Source organism: Rutidosis leptorrhynchoides, chromosome 6 (assembly GCF_046630445.1).
Source record: "Rutidosis leptorrhynchoides isolate AG116_Rl617_1_P2 chromosome 6, CSIRO_AGI_Rlap_v1, whole genome shotgun sequence".
Classification (NCBI taxonomy): Eukaryota; Viridiplantae; Streptophyta; class Magnoliopsida; order Asterales; family Asteraceae; genus Rutidosis; species Rutidosis leptorrhynchoides.
In genome coordinates, this window is record NC_092338.1 from 437,901,348 (window position 1) to 437,927,997 (window position 26,650).

At 33.7% G+C, this 26,650-nt stretch overlaps 1 protein-coding gene and 1 pseudogene across 1 annotated transcript; one reads left to right on the forward strand and one right to left on the reverse strand.

Annotated features, from left to right (window-relative positions):
• LOC139855302 (uncharacterized) overlaps positions 1-15,396 on the forward strand; it is a 44,415-nt pseudogene extending 29,019 nt beyond the window's left edge.
• Positions 15,397-25,736: 10,340 nt separating this feature from the next.
• On the reverse strand, positions 25,737-26,204 carry LOC139855303 (uncharacterized). The gene has a single exon (XM_071844535.1). The coding sequence runs from the start codon at positions 26,202-26,204 to the stop codon at positions 25,737-25,739; it is 468 nt and encodes a 155-aa protein (XP_071700636.1).
• Between the last annotated feature and the right edge of the window lie 446 nt (positions 26,205-26,650).

Consider the following 26,650-nt stretch of genomic DNA (forward strand, 5'->3'; position numbering starts at 1 on the left):
ATCAACAATACCTATAACATCATAAACTCCATCAGTTCAAGAATCACTGTGGACATCATTACGAATCAATAACGTGTATATTGTATCAACAAGTTATGAAGAATTAACTCATTCCCTCTGAAGAAAATATATATATATTTTATATATATATATATATATATATATATATATATATATATATATATATTTTGAAATAAAAAATAAATCTTTCCGTGCTAAGCTATTGTGTGTGAATCTTAACTACTCAGTTAATTCATATTACAAATATGCAATAATGTACGTCCCTCACCCGCGACTTAACCATCGTTAACTACAATCTCTGTCTCAATTCAACAAATTCCAATTCCTAATAAATCAAGTATATATTTGATTTTACACTTCATCATTGATGTAACCGAAACTTTTCAGATATCATTCGTACTTTGCGAAGTTCACAAGAATTTAACGAAAACCAACATCACATCTCAACAAATAACGAAGTATTGATTCATAATTTCAATATTATTGAAGAAATACTTATGTAACCTCTAAACCTTCAAGGAATTATTCAATTCTAGTTCCAACCGTAAATCGAATGAGTTTAATTTAGTATTAACTCATTAAAATCTATGTTACATCTGAGAAGAATATATACATATATATTTTCATAAAGACTGTAATAAAATTCTTATGTACAAAATATTAATTGTGAAAAATTTTTAACGGGTAGGTAATACTCGAGAGATATATATAAATTCACAATTAATATGTTACATTCTTCGAATCAGATTAAGCAAATTATCAATTATACTTCCTACTTTCACAATAATATACATTCTTTCATAGAAATCAAAACAACCATACTCATTCAAACCCAATTAAGTATTCTGATTTTAAAATCTCAGAATTCAATTCGAGATATAACCGGTACCATTACTTTTAGATTCCTACATCTTTCAAAGCTATACTTTGACTTCAAAAGTGTGTTAGAACATCAAATGTATACAAACGATTACAATCTATGTTCAAACCCTTCGAAAATCTCTGAAGACACTTCAAATAATGAGCAATCGAGATGATGATCCAACCACATATTACCCACAGTTATGTACTTAAAAAGCTCTCGAAACCAAAGTCATAATTCAACACATATCTGTGTCAGATCTTTTGGCATTTATTAGCAAAAATAACCTTGCAATTCCTTTGCAAAGTAGCAAATTATATCGCAGCTCCAGCAAGACAACTTCGATTTTTTCATTCGGAGTAGCCTTATCATAATTTTGATATATGTGATTACCCTTTTGTTACCGGAGAACCTTTCATATTCCACCACATTAGCAATAAACTTACCAACAACTTCACTGATCTTGGGCATTCTGAAGAATCTTTATATTTGTCGAAACCTCATCATTTACTCATCTGCCTCTTGTAACGAGAATTGTCATACGAATCATTGGGAGTTAGCAATCAGTATTTTGAAATCTCACAGCACGTTGATGCCAACAGTTATACATAACGTCTATTTCCAAGGCTTACATACTTCGAATGTGAAGTTTCTGAAAAACACTCTGAACCGCGAACTAGTTCTCGAAATGCTGATGAAGCAACAAAAACTGTAAACGACCTTAGCAGTAAAAAGTTTGATGATAAAGATTAGTGTATTAACAAAGCTCAGAAATAGAGAAGTTTTGGAACTGGAAAACGGATTGAGCAAAGTATGAAGGAGGCTGAGGACAAATCACAAAGACTGAACCTGCCTTCAAAGAATCCAAATGATTCAGTGTATGCTGAAGTCATTAACGAATACCTTGCTCCTGACACTAAACCCTTACAGACAATATTCTTCATCATCCTCTGATATTAGAAATTCTAAGATATCATCGTATCTTTCATTATAAATATCCTCCATATTTCTGAAGATATTTCCATAACTATTCTTATCTGGAATCATTTATCTCTTTGCGCTATCTGTATTACATCAAAAAGGAAACTGTTTAGTTCCTATACTCTGTAAACCTTTGAGTTTAAAATATGAATGTTTTTGAAGTAGTGTTGGAAACTGAAGCATGAGTTAGTATAATATAATGACACTTGATCAACGTGATTATATTACAGTAATTCATGCTGAGTTTCTAAATAGAACGTGATGATTCACAGATCATAACATCATCATGTGCCATGTTATACGACTCTTGTATTCTATTTAACCTCTAAAATATCAAGAAAATATTTCTTGATGATTCGGCCTTTTCCAAGGTATTCTAGTAATTTGACAAGTCAAGATCGTGCCATCACAATTTCCTTCCTAGAACATTAACAATGTTCATTCCGAAAATCATATTTGTGAATTCTGGACCATTACAAGCGGTGCTTAATCGCAAGAAGAAGAAACGAAAGGACAAAACTCCGAAATAGAAATTGGGGTATAAATTGCAGCAAATAAAAGAGAGCATTAACTGTAGATGACAATGATTATAGAAGATAGAAACAGAGACTTTGAAATATAAGGGAAGATATAAAGCCCAACGATAAACCAAAAATTATAAACCATATATATCGATGCATATAGCAATATAAAGACACGGGAGAACTAGAAACACTATAAATCCAAGAGTATAGTAGAAGTAAATAGATTCTTCCGGCGGTAGATGAAAAAGAAGAATGACCGATATGAAAGTTATAAGTATATCGAGAATCAGAACTGGATGGAGCATATTGATGAATACTTTAAAATATGAGTTGAGAGGGAAAGAATAGAAGGTTATGAAACATGACTAGGAACTTAGAAATCAACAGATTTAACTCACACAATGACGGAATAAGTGAATCAAACCCTCTAGTGAATAGGTTAAGCTTTTTATGATTAATTTAGTCATACCACAACTAAATCAAGTGTGATTAGATCAACACCTAGAGCTATTATTCACCATCTGGGTGATTTGGGTTGATAGAGAATCGGAGGAGCTCACCAGATCTGAGTGTGTGTAACAAATGAGAGGCTTAACCTAAAAATGAAGAACATAAGACTTTATATACCCCTGCTGTTGACTCACCCATACGATTCATCCATCACACATACGAGTTGGCTTCATCAGCCGTACGGGTGATCACCCACTCGTGTCTTCTCATTTAGGTTGTAATTGTGACTTAGCTCAGCATCAATCGTGCGTATGAGCCTGTCAGCCGTACGAGTGAGGCTCCACTTAGACGTCTGACTAAGTCTAACATAGTCAAACATCTACATCTCGTTTCTACAGTTGCTGTAACCACATACAAACACGGATAGGATAATAACGAACGATCATGGTGGCCTGTAAACTGTTGTACCTGCAATGGACGTGGGTAGATGTCTAGGGACTTGCATAAAATGCATCAACAGAAGGTGTGAGTTGTAAGAAAAGGAAGGAGGTAAATTTATAAGAAAATCTCCGACAGAACAATTAAAATGGATGATCGCATTTAAAGCGGATCCTAATTCCTTTTGTTACCGGAGAATCAAATCTTATTACAAAGATTTTCTTCAAATCCTATAAAATCTGGAAATCAATCATATCTACGTCAAATGATAAGATGAATCTACACTTACTCATTTCACTCTTCTATGTTAGCTTCATTCGTACTCTTCATATAAATGGATTGTTTATCCAAATTATTCGCTGATGATAAAACTCTAATTTTCAGCCTGTATGCATCATGAAAACATACTTATTATCATTCACGACCTTTCCACTCAAATTTCGGGACGAAATTTCTTTAACGGGTAGGTACTGTGACAACCCGGAAATTTCCAATCAAATTTAAACTTTATCTTTATATTATTCCGACACGATAAGCAAAGTTTGTTAAGTTAAATCTCAAGAATTTTAAATTGTGTTCATACATTCATTATAACCTCGACCAAATTCAGACGATTCACGAACCGTTATATATAAATAAATATGTATATATATGTATATATATATATATATATATTATAACTTGAGAATATTAATAAAGTATTAAACGTATAATACTTTACATGATCGTATTTATTTCAATATGTTTATCGATGGAATTAGAAGATAATATCAAATTGTTGATTTATCAGATACATTATGATATGATTACGGGTCTATGTTATGAGGTCCACTGTGATTTAAGAAATCTATTCTTTTTGACAACATTCGGAAAATGGTAAAGTGATTTATAAGTAAGAACGTGAAGTGTAAATAACTTAGATGTTGGATATCGACAAGTTAAGTAACTCGACATTTTTCATTAAGATGATTTCATACGTTTATTTAACCTTTGAACTTTATCCCATGCTTCACCAACAAACTGTAATTTAATAACTTGAAACCTATTATGAATATATATGATTCTACTTTTTTAAAATATTTTATGATATAACGATTTCCATTATTTTAACCTTTAAACCAAATGATTCTTAAAAATATATTTGGTTTTAGAAAACAAAATTATTATATTTATTTGATTTAGTTTCAAACGTACAAAAACGTTTTCAGTTTAAAAAGAACTTTATTATTAAAACGTATATAACTTTTATAAATATCTAGAACCACTTTTGACAACTCATTACTTAACCAGTATGATAAAGATAACGATATTTATATTTTATTTTATTAAATATATATAACGATTTAAATTAATATTATATATATTTATACGCGTATTATACGTACATAGTTTTATACTTTTACTATACTTAAACTTTACCTTTACTTTACTTTAACTTTAATAATTCACTTTAATAATTCATGCTTTAATAATTCACTTTAATAATTCATACTTTAATAATTCACTTTAATAATTCAAACTTTAATAATTCACTTTAATAATTCATACTTTAATAATTCACTTTAATAATTCATACTTTAATAATTCAAAAATCTATTATAAATAGAATTCAATAGGTTTCATTATTTCATAGAAACTTGAAAATATTTTTCTCTAAACTCTCTCAATCGATTTACATATATATATTTACTCCGTATTATTTCAAGATATTATTAGTATACATAAAATATTACGTCAGAGTGCTGTCCGAGTGATTTCGAAATTGTTTTTCGAGTGGGATTGGATTAAGAAAATTATGGATTATAGCTATGGAGGTGATTGGTATGGTTCATGGGTATGCTCGTGAGGTCAATATAGTGTTTATCATCTCCGTTACGTCTACGTACCTTTCCTGCAATATTGAATCTCAATATTGATACGTGAGTACTCATAATTTAACTTTTACATACTAATAGTGTATCCCTGACTAGTGCTCGAGTATATAGGATTATGCATGCTTGTACTTTTGATATTGCCTTTAGTTAGGTTATGTTGAATCCTGAATTAGTTATATATGCGACTGAGATAAGGTATAAGATATGCATATCGTTGGAAAGCTAGCGAAAAATTAAGAACTTTTCATTTAGATATCGAATGATTTCGATGAACGGATTTGAAGTTATAGTCCATCGAATTTTTGTATTATTTTTAAAAATGATTATTATTATCGTCGTTATTATCGTCGTTCTAGTTTTATCTTATTATTATTATTATTATCTTTATCAATAAAAGGATTTATCATTAAAAATTGTTATTTTTTTTATTATTACTATCGTTATTATCGTTAAAGTTATAATTAGTATTATTATTATTATTATCCAATTATTATTATTATTATTATTATTATTATTATTATTATTATTATTATTATTATTATTATTATTATTGGTATTATTATTATTATTATTATCATTATTAATATATATATATCATTATTTAAAAATGGTTATTGTTATTGTTATTATTATTATTACTATATTATCATTAAGATAATTATTAGTATTATCGTTAATAATGTTATAGTAACTATCATTATTAATATTAGTGTAATTAAAACAAATATTTGTAACACCTAATTATTTTGATTACTATTATTATCATTATTAAGAACACGATATAAAAGACGATTAAAAGCTATTAAACGAAACGATTAGGAAATAATGGGTAAGAGTATCATGATGAAATTAAAATATTATAAGATATTGATTTAGATAAAATTATCGTTCTTATTATTTTTATCATTACTATTATTATTAAAATTATCGTTAGTATTAAAACTATCATTTTAACAAAAATTATCATTTTAATAGAAATGTCATTATTACTATAAAATATCATTATTATTATTATTATTTTAAATAGAATTATTATTTTAAATAGAATTATTATTTTAAAGATAATATTAAAAATTATCGTAAATATTAAAGTTATCATAATTAGAATTATCGTTTTATCATAATGTCATCTTAGTAATTATAAATATTGATATTTTTATAATAATAATTATTATTACAAAATAATACAACTTTTACTTACTATCATTATAGATATTATTTTATCAAATAAATATTTGATACAAACATATTTTACTACGTGTAATAACTTACTTTAATAATACGTATCATATTATCTTTATAATATTAAATGAACCCTATAAATTTTATTACTTAATATATATAAAAGTATATTTTATTATATAAATGTAATATAAAATTTTATTTATTAATAAATAAATTATATTATTTACTCTAATAAATCTTTTAAAAATATAAAACGACGATATTTAAACTATATATTAATCATGTATAAATTTTTGGAAATTATTTTGAGTCAAATTTACTTTTGTTGACTTTTGCATATTAGTCTCGAGCATTAGGATTGTGTACACTATGACTTGACCTAATTTGTTAGACAAATATTGACCAACACATAAATATATATAATTAATTTAGGTTCGTGAATCCGAGGCCAACCTTGCACTTGTTCAATGACGTTATATGTATTTTTACTACGAAATACAGTATGGTGAGTTTCATTTGCCTTTTTACCCTTTATATTTTTGGGACTGAGAATACATGCGCTTTTATAAATGTTTGACGAAATAGACACAAGTAATTGAAACTACATTCTATGGTTGAATTATCGAAATCGAATATGCCCTTTTTATTAAAGTCTGGTAATCTAAGAATTAGGGAACAGACACCCTAATTGACGCGAATCCTAAAGATAGATCTATTGGGCCTAACAAACCCCATCCAAAGTACCGGATGCTTTAGTACTTCGAAATTATATCATGTCCGAAGGAGGATCCCGGAATGATAGGGGATATTCTTATATGTATCTAGTTAATGTCGGTTACCAGGTGTTCACCATATGAATGATTATTTTTTTATCTCTATGCATGGGACGTATATTTATGAGAACTGGAAATGAAATTCTTGTGGTCTATTAAAATGATGGAAATAAATGATTATGATAAACTAATGAACTCACCAACCTTTTGGTTGACACTTTAAAGCATGTTTATTCTCAGGTGTTAAAGAAATCTTCCGCTGTGCATTTGCTCATTTTAAAGATATTACTTGGAGTCTTTCATAGCATATTTCGAAGAACGTTGCATTCGAGTCATTGAGTTCATCAAAGATTATTATTAAATCAATTTATAGTTGGATAGTAGATATTATGAAATGGTATGCATGCCTGTCAATTTTTGATGTAAAGAAAGATTGTCTTTTAAAAACGAATGCAATGTTTGTAAAATGTATCATATAGAGGTCAAATACCTCGCAATGTAATCAACTATTGTGAATCGTTTATAATGTATATGAACGGGTCCTTTCAGTAATAACAACAGGCCATTGCTATTACTTCATTTTAGTACACATGGACGTCTACTATGGTCATGGTGAATCGAGTTAGGAATTCTTTCGGATTGTTTGGTTTTGATGAATAATGGTGTTACCGGTATTTGAACTAATGGGTTGAATGTAATTTTCAGAATGGCTATTGTATCGCCAAACCGAGGTCAAGATGAGGATGATGAGTACGTCCGCACCCCATCCACGGAGTCTATAGAAGACTCTCAAAACGAATCGGAAGAAGTTAACATGCCAAATGACATTTCGGGGCAAATAGGGCAAGCCTTGATACGTTATAACCCAACCTTGTTAGAAAAGATCAAGACGTTGATCAATGATCAATTAGATGAGAAGTTAAAGACTTTTGTTGCCAATAACCCTACCTTAAGAGGTGAAGGGGGAAGTGGGGTAAGGCAAGAAGAGGTAGAAGCCCCTAAAAGAAAGGATGATCGTTTTGAATATAAGAACTTTGCAAATTGCCATCCCCCTGAGTTTCATGGTAAGGTTGACCCTATTGTTAGTCAAAGATGGATTGATGAGATTGAAGAAACTTTTATGCTATGTGAATGCCCCGAGCATTTAAAGGTAATTTACGCGGCACATCAAATGAAGGGTAGTGGTTATGAGTGGTGGAATTTTATAGTTAAGTCTCATGGGCGAGACGTGGCTACAAGTTTCTCATGGGACAAGTTCCGTGAAATGTTTATGACTCAATTTGCTCCACCCGCTGAGGTTAGTAGGTTGAAATCCGAGTTTATGAATATAGAGCATGGAAGTAAGTCGGTGACCGAGTTTAATGCCGAGTTCAATGATAAGTCTCGATTTTGTCCGGACTTTGTGTCAAGTCCCAAGTTGATGATGGATCATTATCATGAAAAGTTTGTCATTGATTTAATACCCATGCATATGGGGGAATTTCAAGTAATTGTGGGCATGGATTGGCTAGATGACAATGAAGGGATAATTTTGTGTCGTAAGAAAATTGTGTTAGTTCAATCACCTAGTGGAAAGGTTATATGGATTTATGGGGAACGAGCTAGGCGTGCTATCCCTATATGCACGTATGCTAAGGCTAAAAGGTTTTTGTCTCATGGGTGTTGTGCGTTTTTGGCACATGTTGTTGATAATTCGAGAAAGATTGTTGAATTAGATGATGTACCAATAGTTAACGAGTTTCCGGATGTGTTTCCAAGTGAATTGCCCGGTGTACCTCCCGAGCGTGAGGTAGAATTTAGAATAGATTTGATACCCGGGGCCACGCCAATTGCCAAAGCTCCATATCGATTAGCCCCATCGGAAATGAGAGAAATGATGACTCAATTGCAAGATTTGATAGATAAAAGTTTTATACGTCCTAGTAGTTCACCATGGGGAGCTCCGGTTTTATTTGTGAAAAAGAAGGATGGGACTATGAGAATGTGTATTGATTATCGAGAATTGAATAAAGTCACTATTAAGAATAAGTATCCGTTGCCAAGGATAGATGATTTGTTCGACCAATTACAAGGTGCAAGTTTCTTTTCAAAGATAGATTTAAGGTCGGGTTACCATCAATTGAAAGTGAGGGAAGAAGATGTCCCTAAAACGGCTTTTCGAACGAGGTATGGTCATTATGAGTTTGTGGTTATGCCGTTTGGATTAACAAATGCTCCGGCCGCATTTATGGATTTGATGAATAGGGTTTGTCGACCGATGCTTGATAGGTTTGTAATTGTATTTATAGATGATATCTTGGTATATTCTAAGAGTGAAGAGGAACATGCGGTGCATTTAAGACAAGTGTTAGAGACTTTAAGAAGAGAAAGATTGTTTGCTAAGTTCTCTAAGTGTGAATTTTGGCTTCGTGAAGTTCAATTTTTGGGCCATGTCATTAATAAGAAGGGTATTTGTGTTGATCCGGTAAAGATAGAGGCAATTATGAGATGGGAACCACCTACTAATCCTACCGAGGTTAGGAGTTTTCTAGGTTTAGCGGGGTATTATCGACGGTTTATACAAGATTTCTCTAGAATAGCCACCCCACTCACCAAGTTGACTCGTAAAAGTGTGCCATGGAGATGGGAAGAAAAGCAAGAACAAGCGTTTCAACTCCTTAAGGAGAAGCTTGTTCAAGCTCCCATATTGGTTTTACCGGAAGGGAATGAGAACATGACGGTTTATTGTGATGCTTCTAAGAAAGGCTTAGGGTGTGTATTGATGCAAAATGGAAAGGTCATAGCTTATGCTTCCCGGCAATTGAAGGAACACGAGAAACGTTACCCTACGCATGATTTAGAATTGACGGCCGTAGTTTTTGCTTTAAAGATTTGGCGTCATTATCTTTATGGTGTTAAGTTTTCCATTTATACCGATCATAAGAACTTAAAGTATTTGTTTGATCAAAGGGATTTGAATGATAGGCAAAGGAGAGGTCTCGATTTGGTGAAAGATTATGATTGTGAGATTTTATATCATCCCGGAAAAGCGAATGTGGTGGCGGATGCTCTTAGTAGGAAGTCGAGTCATCAACCAATTAAGATAACAAGTTTGGCTATGGTAATATCGCCTCGAATATTTGATGATATTCATGTTGCACAAGGTGAAGCGTTATCGCCCGAAAACGTGAGAAAAGAAAGGATCAAGGGGCAAGTTGATAATTTTGTGGTAGATTCCCGTGGTTTAAGGCTTAGATATGGGAGGATTTGGGTACCTTTGCAAAGTGGCGTTAGAAGTGAGCTCCTAGACTTAGCTCACAAGTCTAAGTATTCGATTCACCCCGGTGCTACGAAAATGTATAGAGATTTAAGGAAAGACTATTGGTGGCCGGGAATGAAGAGGGATATAGTTAAGTATGTACACAAGTGTCTTACTTGTCTTCAAGTGAAAGCCGATCATCAAATGCCTTACGGTAAGATGCAACCTTTAGAGGTACCGGTTTGGAAATGGGAGCATATTACAATGGATTTAGTGACTAAGTTGCCTAAGACCCCTAGACAACACGATGCAATTTGGGTTATTGTTGATAGATTGACTAAGAGTGCATTATTTTTGGCAATAAGAGAAGCTTCTTCATCGGAAGCAATGTCTAAGTTGTATATGAAGGAAGTTGTTGCAAGGCATGGAGTACCGGTTTCCATAGTTTCGGATCGAGACACTCGATTTACATCTCGATATTGGAGAAAGTTTCAAGAGGAAATGGGTACTAAGTTACATATAAGTACCGCGTTTCACCCACAAACGGATGGTCAAAGTGAACGGACTATACAAACTCTCGAGGATATGTTAAGAGCATGCGTCATCGATTTTGGTGGTAGTTGGGATACTCACTTACCTTTAGTTGAATTTTCGTACTACAATAGTTATCATTCTACAATCGGAATGGCGCCTTATGAGATGTTGTATGGAAGGAGGTGTAGAACCCCGATATGTTGGGGCGAAGTAGGTCAACGGGAATTAGGAAGCACGGAAATAGTACAACAAACCACCGAGATGATTGACCAAATTCGTGAAAGAATGAAGGCGGCGCAAGATCGACAAAAGTCTTATGTTGATAAAAGGAGAAAACCGATAGAATTTCAAGTAGGTGATAAAGTGATGTTAAAAGTTTCTCCATGGAAAGGCATCATTCGTTTTAGAAAGAGGGGAAAATTGGGTCCAAGGTTCGTGGGACCATTTGAGATAGTGGCGAAAGTTGGGAAGGTAGCCTACCGTTTGGCTTTACCCGATGAATTGAGTAATATTCACGACACGTTTCACGTGTCACAATTGAGAAAGTGTTTGGCGGATGAATCAACTTATGTTCCTTTGAATGAAATTGAGGTTGATAATAAGTTAAGATATGCGGAGAAGCCAATAAAGATATTGGAGCAAAAGGTTAAGCGCTTGAGAAATAAGTCGGTTACATTGTTGAAGGTATTATGGCAATTTAGAAAAGGTTCCGAATGTACATGGGAACCCGAAGAATGGCTCATGAAGTATTATCCGTCATTGCATCAAGAGTGGTTCGCGAGGACGCGAACGATCCAAGAGGGGGAGAGTTGTAACATCCCAAATATTTAAGGTATTATTTTATGTAAATTTTAATTGCTAAGAAATTATATGGTAAAGGTTGTTTTATGTTAAATGGATAAAAGTTAAGTTTATTGGTTAAGTTAAGAAGGACTAATGGTGCAAAGTTAGAATTAAGGACTTCCCTAACTATAGATGTGATGGGGAGGGTTGAAATTGCTAATAGACCAAAGTTATATTAAATAAAAGAAATTAGAAATGCTGGAAATTGAATTTATTCACAAAAAAATAAAGAAACCTCCTGGTTGTATGTGTGTGTGTCGACTTGGAGGAGGAAGAAGAAGGAGATCACCAATTGATGAAATTAAACTCATGCAAGCTTGAATTTAGTGAAATCTAACACACCTTAATCACTCTAGCAAGCTTTAATCTTCCAATTTCACTCTCTTGATGCACAATTAGGGTTCTTAAACTCTAAAAGACAAGGTATGGATTTTGTGTCTAGGTATTGCTTGTATTGTGTGTTAATGATGAGATTATGCTTAAGAAAGTTGCTATTTGTTAATTGTGCACATTTGAATAAATTAGAATGGAATTGTTGATGATTTTGGAAGTAATTACATGTATGAACTTGCATTATAGATTTATGGCATGATTATGGTGAGATTGATGATGTTCTAGTTAGATTTCTAGTCATGCACACCAAGTGTTTGTTAAAATGTCTCAATGAGAAGTTTATGTGTTCTAGCTAGAAATTGTGATGAAGGATGTTCATGTATGAACTATGGTTATTGTTGAAGGTTATAGAAATTGATTATTTGATAATTTAAGGGTGTTAGTAATGAAATTGGATTGTATGCACATTTCTTAAATAATGAAAGGATTAAAGGAAAAGTTGCATGTATTGCTAAGAAATGAACTAGTAAATGTACTTGATTAAGTTATGAAGTTTAATTGGTAATATTCTTGTTTTAGAAAAGATGAGATCAAGGCTAGAATGTATGTATGTTGTGATTAGGGGGTTAAGTAAATGTGAAAGTATATGATAGTGTATTAATACATGAAAATTGTGATTTTCGATTGAGTGATGATTAATGAGATTAGCTCGTGTATAGGTGCTAATCAAGGAAAAGAGGTTACAAGTGATCAAGGAAATTCAATTAAGCAAGGTGAGTTCATAGGGGGTAATATGGGCGGGTCAAGAGTGGCTTAGTGTTCTCGGATTGCATCCGTGCAAGAGAGAAACGACTAAGTGCACTAGTTATGTAGCTTAGATAGAACTATTGGGTTAACCTAATAGTTGTATCTATGGTTGATGTTTAGCTTAGGCAAGGTTATTACATTGCTAGTAATCTTGCCTATGGTTTGTGTTAGCTTAGACACATTAAGTGTCTATGTATGAGATGATGATAGCTTAGGCATATTTAGTATGTCTATGGTTAGCTTAGGCATGATTACTAGGTTCGGCCTAGTAAGTCATGTCTATGGTATGAATGAATTGGATCCGAATGTATGCAAGCAACCAATGGGTTGAAGGATAAGTGTTATGATTTATGCCCACATGTTTTGTGTTTTATTACTTTCCTATAACTCACTAAGTGCAAAAGCTTACCCCTATGATGTTTTATGTTTTAGGTGCTAAGGTCCATCGTGAAGGTAAGGAGCCCGTGTAAAGCGCTAGAGGAGCATTGGCATAGCGTAAGTGGTATTGCAAGTCCCTTTTTGTAATCACGCTCTACGGTTACCGCTTATTAAACGCCAAGGGCTTTGAATGAGTCATGTTTGTTATTGTTGAACTTGGGACCAAATGATGGTTTTGATTCATGAAAACACGTTTTGTTGTCTAAATGTTGTTTATAGATGGTTCACGATGTTAGAAACTGATTTCTGATGTTTGTGTATGAATTATGCAGTTTTAAATATGTTTGAGTATGATGAAAAGTGAAAAAGTTTGGTTTAAGTGAAATGTTGCAGATCAGCCCCCGGATTAGTGTTATGTCGCGCCGCGGCCAAGGGCTCCGCGCCGCGGCATATAACTGATGTTGGGAACAGAAGCAAGGCTAAGAAGTATAAATTTTCCTGTGTATTGTCGCGCCGCGACAAGGCTGGCCGCGCCGCGGCATAAGCCTTGTCCAGGCAGTAACCTTGTTTTTCAAAAAAAAAAAAAAAAAAAAAAAAAAAAAAAAAAATTTACTCGATTCAAGGCGTTAAAACATAGCATTGTATATGTATATTTTATTGGCTAAAGGCCAAAGGAAAAACTACGCGAATTATAATGCAAAGTTGTGGAATATTCGCTGAAAGGAAGTTCAGCGATTATGTTTTCGCATTAATACAAGACCGCGGTTTAATCCGCTGAGTTTCCGCGAATAGTTAAGTAACTCGCATACCGCGGATATTTCGATTCCTATAAATAGGGAGCTTGGCCTCTCATTTAGGGGTTGTTGATTCTCTGCCATTTTGCCTACGCCTTTGTAATTTCCACTTGTGATCTTGCCCAAGGGATTTTTACACCGCGCAAAGGTGAATTAAGCTAATTAACAATCAAGACTGGGTCGGGGTGGTTGATCACTTGATAGTTAAAGTGAAAGACGATCATCGGGGCCCAAAATAATCATCAAACATTCTATCCTCCATTACAATCTTATTGCACTCAATCCGTAATTAAGCAACATCGCTAACTATGGATTGATCACCGTCTGTATCCGAGTTCAAGTTCCGCCACTGAAGAAAACAATGTCGAAATTCCGCAACATGCTTATAGTTTATTGGTGGTCTTTGTAAAGATGGGAAGCCAATGGAAGGATATACATTGTTTGAAAGAATGATTCAAACGGGTCGTAAAGCTAACGTTTCGATGTATACAGCCTTAATGGACGCGTATGCCAAAAGCGGGCACATAGATGAGGTGATTAGACTTTTCGAAAGAATGAATATTGACGGTTTAAAGCCCGATGAGGTCATGTACGTTGTTATTGTTAATGTTTTATGCAAAACCGGGAGATTAGAGGAGGCGATTAAGTATTTTGAGTTGTGTAAAGAGAATAAAGTGGCGGTTAACGCAATGTTTTATTCGAGTCTTATAGATGGATTTGGGAAAGCGGGTCGATTAGATGAGGCCGAAAAGTTGTTTGAGAAAATGGTTAATGATGGTTGTAGTCGTGATTCGTATTGTTACAATGCGTTTATCGATGGATTGGTGAAACATGAAAAGATTGACGAAGCGTTAATGCTTTTTAATCGGATGGAAAATGAAGGTTGTGATCCGACCGTTTATACATACACGATCATAATGAACGGGTTATTTAACGAACATAGAAATGAAGAAGCGTTAAGGATTTGGGATTTGATGATCGATAAAGGTATAACTCCGACACCTGCTTCGTTTCGTGTTCTATCAACCGGGCTTTGCCTGTCGGGTAAAGTGTCACGAGCGTGTAAGATTTTGGATGAGTTGGCACCAATGGGTGTGGTTATAGAAACTGCTTGTGAAGATATGATTAATGTTTTGGTCAAAGCAGGGCGTGTTGACCAAGCGTGTAAATTAGCGGACGGGATTATTGATAGAGGACGAGAGGCACCTGGGAGGGTTCGTACGGTTTTGATCAATGCGTTGAGGAAAGCAGGGAATTCGGAACTGGCGATGAAATTGATGCATGGTAAAATTGGAATTGGGTATGAAAGGATGGGTACTGTTAAGAAACGGGTCAAGTTTAGATTGCTTGTTGATAAGTGAATTTCTTTTAGTTATTCGATCCGTTTTGGTTAGCTGAAACCGCGTGGGCTGTAATGTGATTGGTCAAGGAGTTGGAGGCGGGTCGTAATGCTGTCTTTGAAAGATTATATGGAGGACTGGCCATTGACTTGAGTAAGTGTCTGTATTTATAGTTATAGGTGTCAATTCATGTTTTGTTACTTGCTCCTCCTGTATTAACATGGTGCTTCTTACTTACACGTATCACATATTCGTACCTAGAAATATAGGTATGTTTTTTGTTAGACGAAGTTAGTCGCATTATTTTCAGAGAAGAGTGCTTGCAATTGCGTGGAGGTTTTAGGCTTGAACTCTATGGTGATTTAGGAAATAGTTTAGTCAAAGCAGCCAGCTGTTAGGATCAATGGTTGAGCTTTGTCTATGCAGAACAAACGGTGTTAAGCACTTTCAGAGCATGTGCATTGCAACCGTTATCTATGCTTAATGGCACTGAATTCGACATCCAAAACATTAACCTTTCTTGAAGACGTAGTCCTTCGATCAAACATGTTTGCTGTAATTAGAAGTTGAAATTTAGTTGGTAGATTCAGGCTATTCATTTATGACGATGATGCTATAATTGTATTAAAAATTTACTTGGTTTAATTTGCTTGGGGTACCATTTAAGTTTGCGCCTTTCTAGTCCATTATTTTATAGGCTTATTACTTGTGTCACAACAAATTCGTTTTTGTAATCATAATCAAATATTCACTTAGGGAGACAATTGAGATCTCTTTATTTTTCATAATAATGATGTCATAATTATATATTAATTTAATTAAAAAAATAATACAAAATCTTTTATAAAAGAAAATATTAATCTCTCATAAATTGTAATTTTATTTTTCTAAAAAAAATTAAAAGACATTTATTATTATTAATAATTATTATTATTATTAAAAATACATATAAATATTCAACTTTGAGCGAACTTTATGTTTATAAAATTAACGACAAGTTTCTTAGTCGGAATCCGTGGTTCCACGGGGCAATAAACTAAATGACTTTAACATTTATATTCACTTAATACCTAAAACATATCATTAAACTGTTTCGTTTAAACAAACCCGTGTTTCACGGGTCATTTCACTTGTATGTTACTAAATGTGTCTGTCTGGGATCAATATTAATCTCTCATAAATTGTAATTTTATTTTTCTAAAAAAAATTAAAAGGCATTTATTATTATTATTAATTATTATTATTATTAAAAATACATATAAATATTCAACTTTGAGCGAACTTTATGTTTGTAAAATTAACGACAAGTTTCTTAGTCGGAATTCGTGGTTCCACGGGGCAATAAACTAAATGACTTTAACATTTATATTCACTTAATACCTAAAACATATCATTAAACTGTTTCGTTTAAACAAACCCGTGTTTCACGGGTCATTTCACTAGTATGTTACTAAATGTGTCTGTCTGGGATCAGTATCTATACGGGTTTATGCCTCATTTGTTACCTAACACATTCCATATACCTTACAACCGTATTCTCTCGTTTCCAGTCGTTCCCTAAACCAATACCCACCGAATAACACATCTAGGAGTTAGGGATGGCAATAGATCGGATATGGATCGGATGATGCCATATCCAGATCCATATCCATTTATGTTTTGCTCATCCATATCCATATCCATATCCATATCCATTTAATATCATTTCATCCATCCATATCCATATCCGATGGATTATGCGGGTTAATGGATATCCGTTGGATATCAAATGAAATGTTAATCTAACGACAATTTTATCAATTTAATATAGATTATAATAAATGTAAATATTAAATCTTTATGTTTTTGATTTGTTACACATGTTTTGATTGTAATTTGTCGCCGATTGTGCAAAATACGTTATAATATAAGTAAATATACGTTTAATGTAATTAAAATATGTAAGTTTAAATATTGTTAGTAACAATTTAATAATTGTAACTATCACAACCCTTATTTTCGTTAATAATTTAAGAATTTGTAAGTTATATGTATATGTATATCGATATGTAGATGTATATGCATATATTAATATGTATATATAGATGTATTTAGGGTGATAATGGATATATCCGTGGATGATATATTGTCATCCATATCCGATCCACGAAATATTTAGATCATCCATATCCATATCTATATCCGTTAATCGTCCATTTACATCATCCATATTCATTATAAATGGATCGGATCGGATGGATGTCCATGGATGGAACATCCATTGCCATCCCTAGTAGGAGTCGATCTAATCTAGTTTCTTGCCTAGGTTTGATTCATTCGACCCCAATACGACCCGTTATTTGATTGATACTTGTTCTATTGTTTTCCGCCCTTAGATCAGGTCTAGAACGATTCTAAGATCCATAGGAAATCGTCTGCAATTAACAATATAAATTGTTATTTGATGAAACATTCATACATTTACTTACATTTCTTCTATTATAATATAAGTAGAAAGACTTCAATTGATATGGTTTGTCGGCATCTTTAGTAGACATTTCACACTTTCACATTACAATCTGAATGGATATGTTTTCCAAGTACTTCCATTTCCATATTGTAGATGTGATCCCTTAGATTACTTTCATTAATCTTCAATTCGACTCTGCGAAAAAAATATTTTTCAATATCAATTTTTTGTGCGTATTACACAATTTCTTTTTTTTTTTTTTTTCTTTTTTTTTTTTTCATAAACAGGTAATAATATATATCAAGGATGAATCTTAGCTTTTTGTATGAGTATATATGCCACCATCACATACCTGCAAGTCGAGAAATTGCATCAGTCCCATAACATCCCCTCTTCGTGCAAACTCTTTCACATTTGTCATGAGCCGTTGATACTTATTTTTAGAAGTATACATCATGTATCCAATATTTGGTTGAAGATGCTTACAAACACGAGTATATCTGTATCTGTTCTTTGTATCAACCTCTTCGAGTACCCTTTGCATACATCTAACACTCTTTTTCACTTGTTCTCGATCTGCTTTAAGTCCCCTCTTTTTAGCATTACGATTCTTTTGACCCACTTCAATTTTTTCAGCCCTATCTACTGCAAGCTAAAGGCAAAAAAAAAAGACGTGGATGAAACAATTAGTAATGTTAGTACTAAAGAACAAAAGGATATGAAATTTCATGGGTACCAAAAACACCTTCAATCCATGTTGCTTATGGAGAGATTGTTCCCTTTCTGTTGCACAATATCTCCAATACCTATTGTATTCACCAAGGTCTGGTTGTGTTGGGGCAGCGTATATTTCGATTGCTTCTTTGATTTTTTCGATTTCCTGAAAGATTTTATGTTCGTCTGCCTCATTATTGCTGCCATGTTGGACTCTGTGTACCAGGCTCTTCATCTTTAAACATAATGATGAAAAACAACAATATGTTAAATATTGAAGGAGACTCAATATAAAATTAGTTAATGATTTATTAACACATATATACCACACGGTTTAGCTCTTGTGTTCCATGTATTGGCATTCGTCGGTTTCATCAACAGAAGTTCTTCTTGAATTTGTTGTAGATATCCGAAGTCCATCCTATCTTTCTTGAGCCTATTTGGGCAACGTTTCACACCCGTTCCTACATGTACCTCAACTCGTTCCTAAAAGGATCAACCATTCAAGTTTAGGTTTTGTTTGGGAGCAAATAACAAAAAATTTCACCTTTGAGTTGGTTACTTCAAAGCATATATCATTGCTCATAAAACTTTTTTTTTTTTTTTAATAACAAGTAAATGTAACCTCAAATACACCTAAACCACCATTGCTTTACTAGTTAGCAAAACTTTTTAATGAAATAAATCAAACCAATTGATGACAGTTGAATAATCTCTCCGTATTGTCAATTATTTCATATTAAAAATTTCCAAATTAATTATTCCTTTTTAAAACAGTAAATATATAAGAGTAAAGGAAACTTTCTTGATAGAATATTATATTTTTGAAGGTGATTGTACATGTACATTAAGGAATTTTTTATCTAGGATTTTGGTAGAACAAATAAACCGGATGGTGGCAACACCAGGTATTGACACATCATTGCCGCATTATTAACACATTGCATGTTGAAATAGAAACACTAAAGGGAGATTAAAGAAAAAAAAATGCTGCAATGATGTGGCAAGACCCGGTGTTGGAAACAGTTCGTGATCGGCCTCCTCAACTGTGTAAATCTTCTTTTACAAAAAAACCCATCAAAAACATACTTCTTAAAACCCAAAAATAAAAATCCACAATAAAGGATGTATACCCTTAATATATATGGCATATAAGACAGAAAGTTAAGTATAAACTAAGGGATAAAACTGAAAAGTTAAACGAAAATACATACGAAGTAGGAATAACGATCCTGAATGGTTTTCGTCTTCTTAAAATAGTACTCTGTCAACTTTAAGAAACCGTTCGTCCATGGTATTGATCTCATCGTACAATGTATCTCATCATCTAGAGCTCCTTGTATATACTCTTTAAGCCGCTCCATCTTCTCATACCAATATGACCACCTCTTTAATTCTTGGTCCATATCAATTCCATCTCTCTGTAATCAAAATTGAACCTCATTAATTCATAGTCTACACGTCGATCACATTAATTTTAAGTCCCCTTTTGTTTGATTAAAAAGGAAAAAGAAGTAATATATTTAAGAAGTAAGAATTCAACATTTACCTTGCGCTTATCGATTTCTTCTAAGATCCAAGGCACAGAAAGACTCATCAGCTGATATAGCTTACTAATTTCCCTCTGTCTCACATTACAATCGCATAACTGCTCTGCTTCATCCATTTGACTCTGCGACATTAAGCTTTTCTGAGATCAAATATGGTGTTAAAAGTATTTCGTTTATTGGGTATATATAAGTAAATAAGTGATTTGAGTAAAATTAGTCAGAGGAATAACATATAATTAGTCCATGATTTGAGTTGGAATAACAATCAAACAAACAATGCACAAAGAAATTATCATTTAAATTAAGAAAACAATAAAAATCAATTGTATTACGCAGTAATAGTTAACGTTAAACAAACTTAAACGTATAAATTTAAAACCTTATAAATTTGATGAACAAAGGTTGGTTGTTTGATTTCATATATACCGTTTCAATTTATAATCGTGAAATAAATCAGATTATAGATAGAATAAATAGAATTTGTGCTCTTATATGGTGATGATACGCATACCTGATCCGTATCAAATAAACTTTATTCTCATAAGACTTACTCACATTTATCAACCAAAACACAAGGAAATTCGAAAGTATGTACTGTTACCGGCCAGAAACGAGACAATAATTAAAGTCAAAACGGCTTCCAGACACAAGGGTAACGTACAAGCCACCTGAACGCTAGGCGGATAAGCATACGGCAGGCGAAAGACTGACGTACACCAGCTAGGCAAATACCAAATAAACAACACAACAGTAAAAACCATTCATAAGCTAGCCGGATGGAAAGTGCATGGTATAACTCTAACATGCAATTCATATGAGAGATCATCGGCGGTAAAGTCAACCACATCGTGTGTATTGTTTGTATGATTTGTGTATATGATTTGTGTGTTTGATTTGTGTGTATAATTTGTGTGTTTGGTTCAACAAGTTAAATAGAGAAACTTTTTTTTTTGCGGCGATATCTTTTGGCGGTATTTTTTTGGGAGGGAAAAACACCAATTATTAGCGGCGATACATGTCGCCGCAAAAAACAAATTTCAACGTTTGACCGTCTATGAGAAAAAAGAAAAGGAAAAAGAAAATCTATTAAACGTGGGACCCTATTATTTGCGGCGATTTGTCAATTCCCTCGCCGCAGAAAATACGTGGACCCATATTGGACCAAAAAAGGAGTCAAAGAAATGAAATTTTTTGTCGTTTACCTGTTTATCTTCGGCGAGAAAACGTCGCCGCAAAAGACATCGTCGCCCATTTCCTTTTTTGTTGTGGTGTCTGGATGGAGAATATTGTGTTAAAACACTTGACGATTTTAAAGGATGTGTTCACACGTAAGCCCTTCCACTTGGCCAAGTGTGTGAGTTACTCTGTATCCTGCACACGGATACCAAAAATATTTGGGCAGTAATACACGAATGGAGCGTCTGTGCCACGTCAATTCGAATCTTCAGGAAAGTCTGTTACGATAGTTTGTTAAAATCATGAAAGGGACATGTGTCACGTCATCATTCATTTTAGGCTAAGTTTTGTTCGCTGTCTTCCCGAGGGAATTGATTCTGTGCTTGTGGAGGCGACTCAGTTATCTCAGGCACATATAAACAGCTCAACAAGCACATCCGGATCCTCTTCAAGTGGTATTAACATATGATTTTATGAACATAAGTTTTCAATTAATTGGTTTTGTCACATGACACTACTAGAAAAACGACTTTTCCGGGCGACGAATCCGGACGACTAGTCGTCCGCAAAGGTCAATCCAGACGACTGGTCGTCCGCAATAAATCGTCCGGAAAGCTTCGTGCCTAAAGGTTTTCCGGACGACTTGACCCGACTTTTCCGGACGATAATGGGGCGCACATTGACATTTTCAAATGTGTTTCTCGACGGCCTTTCCGGACGACCATTCCGGACGACTAGTCGTCCAGAAAGGTATAATAATAAAATATTCATTTTCTTTTTTGATTAAAATAAATGGCCGAAAAAATATTTAGGCACGACTCTTTCCGGACGACGTATCGTCCGGAAAGATTTAATAATAAAATATTCAATTTCTTTTTCGATTAAATCAATTTTTTAATTAAATTAAAAAGGCTTTCTGGACGACTTTTCCGGACGATTTGTAAGCTAGCCGGATGGAAAGTGCATGGTATAACTCTAACATGCAATTCATATGAGAGATCATCGGCGGTAAAGTCAACCACATCGTGTGTATTGTTTGTATGATTTGTGTATATGATTTGTGTGTTTGATTTGTGTGTATAATTTGTGTGTTTGGTTCAGCAAGTTAAATAGAGAAACTTTTTTTTTTGCGGCGAGTTTTTTGCGGCGATATCTTTTGGCGGTATTTTTTTGGGAGGGAAAAACACCAATTATTAGCGGCGATACATGTCGCCGCAAAAAACAAATTTCAACGTTTGACCGTCTATGAGAAAAAAGAAAAGGAAAAAGAAAATCTATTAAACGTGGGACCCTATTATTTGCGGCGATTTGTCAATTCCCTCGCCGCAGAAAATACGTGGACCCATATTGGACCAAAAAAGGAGTCAAAGAAATGAAATTTTTTGTCGTTTACCTGTTTATCTTCGGCGAGAAAACGTCGCCGCAAAAGACATCGTCGCCCATTTCCTTTTTTGTTGTAGTGTCTGGATGGAGAATATTGTGTTAAAACACTTGACGATTTTAAAGGATGTGTTCACACGTAAGCCCTTCCACTTGGCCAAGTGTGTGAGTTACTCTGTATCCTGCACACGGATACCAAAAATATTTGGGCAGTAATACACGAATGGAGCGTCTGTGCCACGTCAATTCGAATCTTCAGGAAAGTCTGTTACGATAGTTTGTTAAAATCATGAAAGGGACATGTGTCACGTCATCATTCATTTTAGGCTAAGTTTTGTTCGCTGTCTTCCCGAGGGAATTGATTCTGTGCTTGTGGAGGCGACTCAGTTATCTCAGGCACATATAAACAGCTCAACAAGCACATCCGGATCCTCTTCAAGTGGTATTAACATATGATTTTATGAACATAAGTTTTCAATTAATTGGTTTTGTCACATGACACTACTAGAAAAACGACTTTTCCGGGCGACGAATCCGGACGACTAGTCGTCCGCAAAGGTCAATCCAGACGACTGGTCGTCCGCAATAAATCGTCCGGAAAGCTTCGTGCCTAAAGGTTTTCCGGACGACTTGACCCGACTTTTCCGGACGATAATGGGGCGCACATTGACATTTTCAAATGTGTTTCTCGACGGCCTTTCCGGACGACCATTCCGGACGACTAGTCGTCCAGAAAGGTATAATAATAAAATATTCATTTTCTTTTTTGATTAAAATAAATGGCCGAAAAAATATTTAGGCACGACTCTTTCCGGACGACGTATCGTCCGGAAAGATTTAATAATAAAATATTCAATTTCTTTTTCGATTAAATCAATTTTTTAATTAAATTAAAAAGGCTTTCTGGACGACTTTTCCGGACGATTTGTCGTCCGGAAAGGCTACTGTTGTTTTTGGAATTTACTTTTTAGCTGTATATTTTCCAGCCGTATAACCGGCATTTCAATATTAAAACCTGCTTTACAATAATATTAAACATTCAACAACCAACAATAATATTAAAAATATCCAACAATTACAATAATTATTCAAACCGAGCTACGTCCATCAAACAAACATTCATAAAATAGTTTAAACATCAACGCCTTTGTGGAACAAACTACAATGTATCAAACAAACGACAATCCAACAAACTACAAACCAGAAAATACATCGTCCTCATCCTCCTCAACGTTTTGGCTTCGAGTATTGAAATTGGAACTACCGGGATTATTGTCATTGGAACTTTGCGAAGTTTTTTAGATGTGTTTTTTTTTGTAAAAGTGATAAAAGAAAATGAACAGGCGGCTGTTTAACTTTTCAGCATCTTTTTTAATTGCGGACGAGCCCTTTGCAGACGATAAATCGTCCGGAATAGTGACGGAGGGAAATTTTTTGGGATAAGCCCGCCACTTTTTCGTGAAAAGTTAAAAATTTCTTAATTTTCTTTTTGTTATTAATTTAAACTTATATTTACTTATATAATTTATATTTAACTTATATAATTATTATATTTACTTTTTTGATATATTATTAATCTCTAATAAATATCTTATTAATAATTAAATAGTTATAAATTTTATTAATTAACATAACATAAATATAAATATAAAAATCGCCCGGAAAGCTTCCTGGACGATAAATCGTCCGGAAAGGTATTCCCGCCATTTTTTTGGAGCCAATTTTTTGGAGCCAAATTTTTTGGAGCCAAAAATTCTGTCGGGCACCTTTCCGAACGACTAGGAGTCGTCCGGAAAAGTCTGGTCAAAAAGCGAGGCTGAAAGCTGTTTTTTTTTTGTCATTTAGCGGATCTTTGTGGACGATAAATGTCGTCCGGAAAGGTGTCGTCTGGAAAAGCTCTTTTTCTAGTAGTGTGATATAGGATAGCTCGCATCAAGTTGGTTCGCGATTTTTCTCTATTTTTTATACTATGTATGATTTTAGAATTGCTAATTGTTGACTCGTGTTTGGTTGGGGTGATATTTTTTGATCAATAATTGTTAATAATAGTTTATACAATTGTATTTATGTTAATAAACTCTTTAAATTTGTTGCTTTAATGGGAAAAAGATTCAGACCGGAAGACCAAATAGTTTATACATTTAGTCGGTTAGGGTTATTTGCTTCCTGAAACAACTTCAAATGGGTATTCATCATACCAGTTTATTGCATAAGTTAGTGCATTTCTTATGTTTTTTATGTGAGATGTTTAAATTAGGTCAGTTTTTGGATGAATGAATATATCTGAGTGGATGAAGCTGAATTTTTTTCAATTAAAATTAGGTCAGTTTTAAATTAGGTTAGTCATGGGAAACAGATTCAAAGAATGGTCTCTAGAAGTCGAATCCATGTCTGTAATGGAAGATGGGTGAATGATTTTAGCAAAAGAAAAAAAGAAAAAAAGAAAGTTCATATGGCTATATAAACTAAAAGCCATGGGGTCTTCATAAAGCCACATACAATGGTGTACAACTTTACCATATGGGAGATGATATTTCCACCACCCATTTTACTTGTTTCACCATAATTGACTAAACTGCCCTTAATGAAAAGCTTACACAAATTGTTTAAAACTTTTTGTTATAATTTATTGAGGGATATTTAAGAAAAAAAGCTTTAAATTGTGGTGGAACAAGTAAAATGAATGTTGGAGATATCATCTCCCCCTTAACATATGCACAAACACTTTAACATTTCTTTCACTAAACCCTCACTATCATACATTCCATTTCAAACTTTAACCAATTTTAAATAATTATTTAAATATCATAAATAAATACAAATAACATTTTATTAAATAAAATTAAAATATTACATTATTAAAAATTAAAATATTACATAATTAAAAAATAAAAGACAATACATAAATAAAAATAACACAATAAATAACGGTAATTGTTTCGAACAATATAATCATCCAGGAGTGTCCAAATGTGTTCGATCAAACTGTTCCGAAGGATATGATGCGCTCTTCGATCTCGCATGTCTCAATCCACCCTATCTTGGAGCTCAACTCTCTCGACCCAAGTACGTCGCGACATGTTTTCTCGATTTCAGAGATAATCCTCTTCGAGGCCGCATATGTTGCGCGCGTTGTCTTCGGTGATCATGTTGTGAAGTATAACATAAGTGTACATGATTCGACGTATTTTATTGATACTAAAAGGTCTTGATGGGTGTTTTAGTATTACCCAACGACCTTGAAGAACACCGAAAGCTCGTTCCACGTCTTTTCTCGCGACTTCTTGAAAACGTTTAAACTTTAAATTTTTTTTTGGCTCAATTGGACATTTAAACGACTTGACATGTGTTGCCCATTCTGGGTATATGTCATTTACCAAGTAATACCCTTTGGTAAATTCGTGCCCGTTGACAGTGTAACGGACCTCCGGAGCTCGACCATCCAATAAATCTTCGAACAAATCCGATTCATTAAGAACATTAATATCATTGTTCGAACCCGTTGGATCAAAGAAAGCGTGCCAAATCCACATATCGTAGGACGCAACCACCTCGAGCATTATTGTTGGTCCTTCGTGATCCCCTGTGGTAATTGTGACGACCCGAAAATTTCCGACCAAATCTAAACTTAATATTTATATGTTTTCGACACGATAAGCAAAGTCAGTAATGTTGAGTCTCAAAACTTTAGAACTGTTTACATGGTTTCAGATAACCTTTGATTACTCCCCGACGATTCACGAACTGCTGTGTGCAAATAAATATGTAAATTATTGTCACACCCCCAAAATGGACCAGGGGTAATTGTGACCAATCATATCATAACACAGTTGTATAAGCGAGAACGACTCTAAATGAGACGTTTTATTTATTAAATAAACAGCGGAAGCATTATTCAAAGTTTTACATCATAAGAGTACAGTAAATGGAAAATGTCTTAAACAAAATGATAAATATGAATGATGGACTCCATGCAAGCAGCAAAGCATACATCAATCATCTAGTA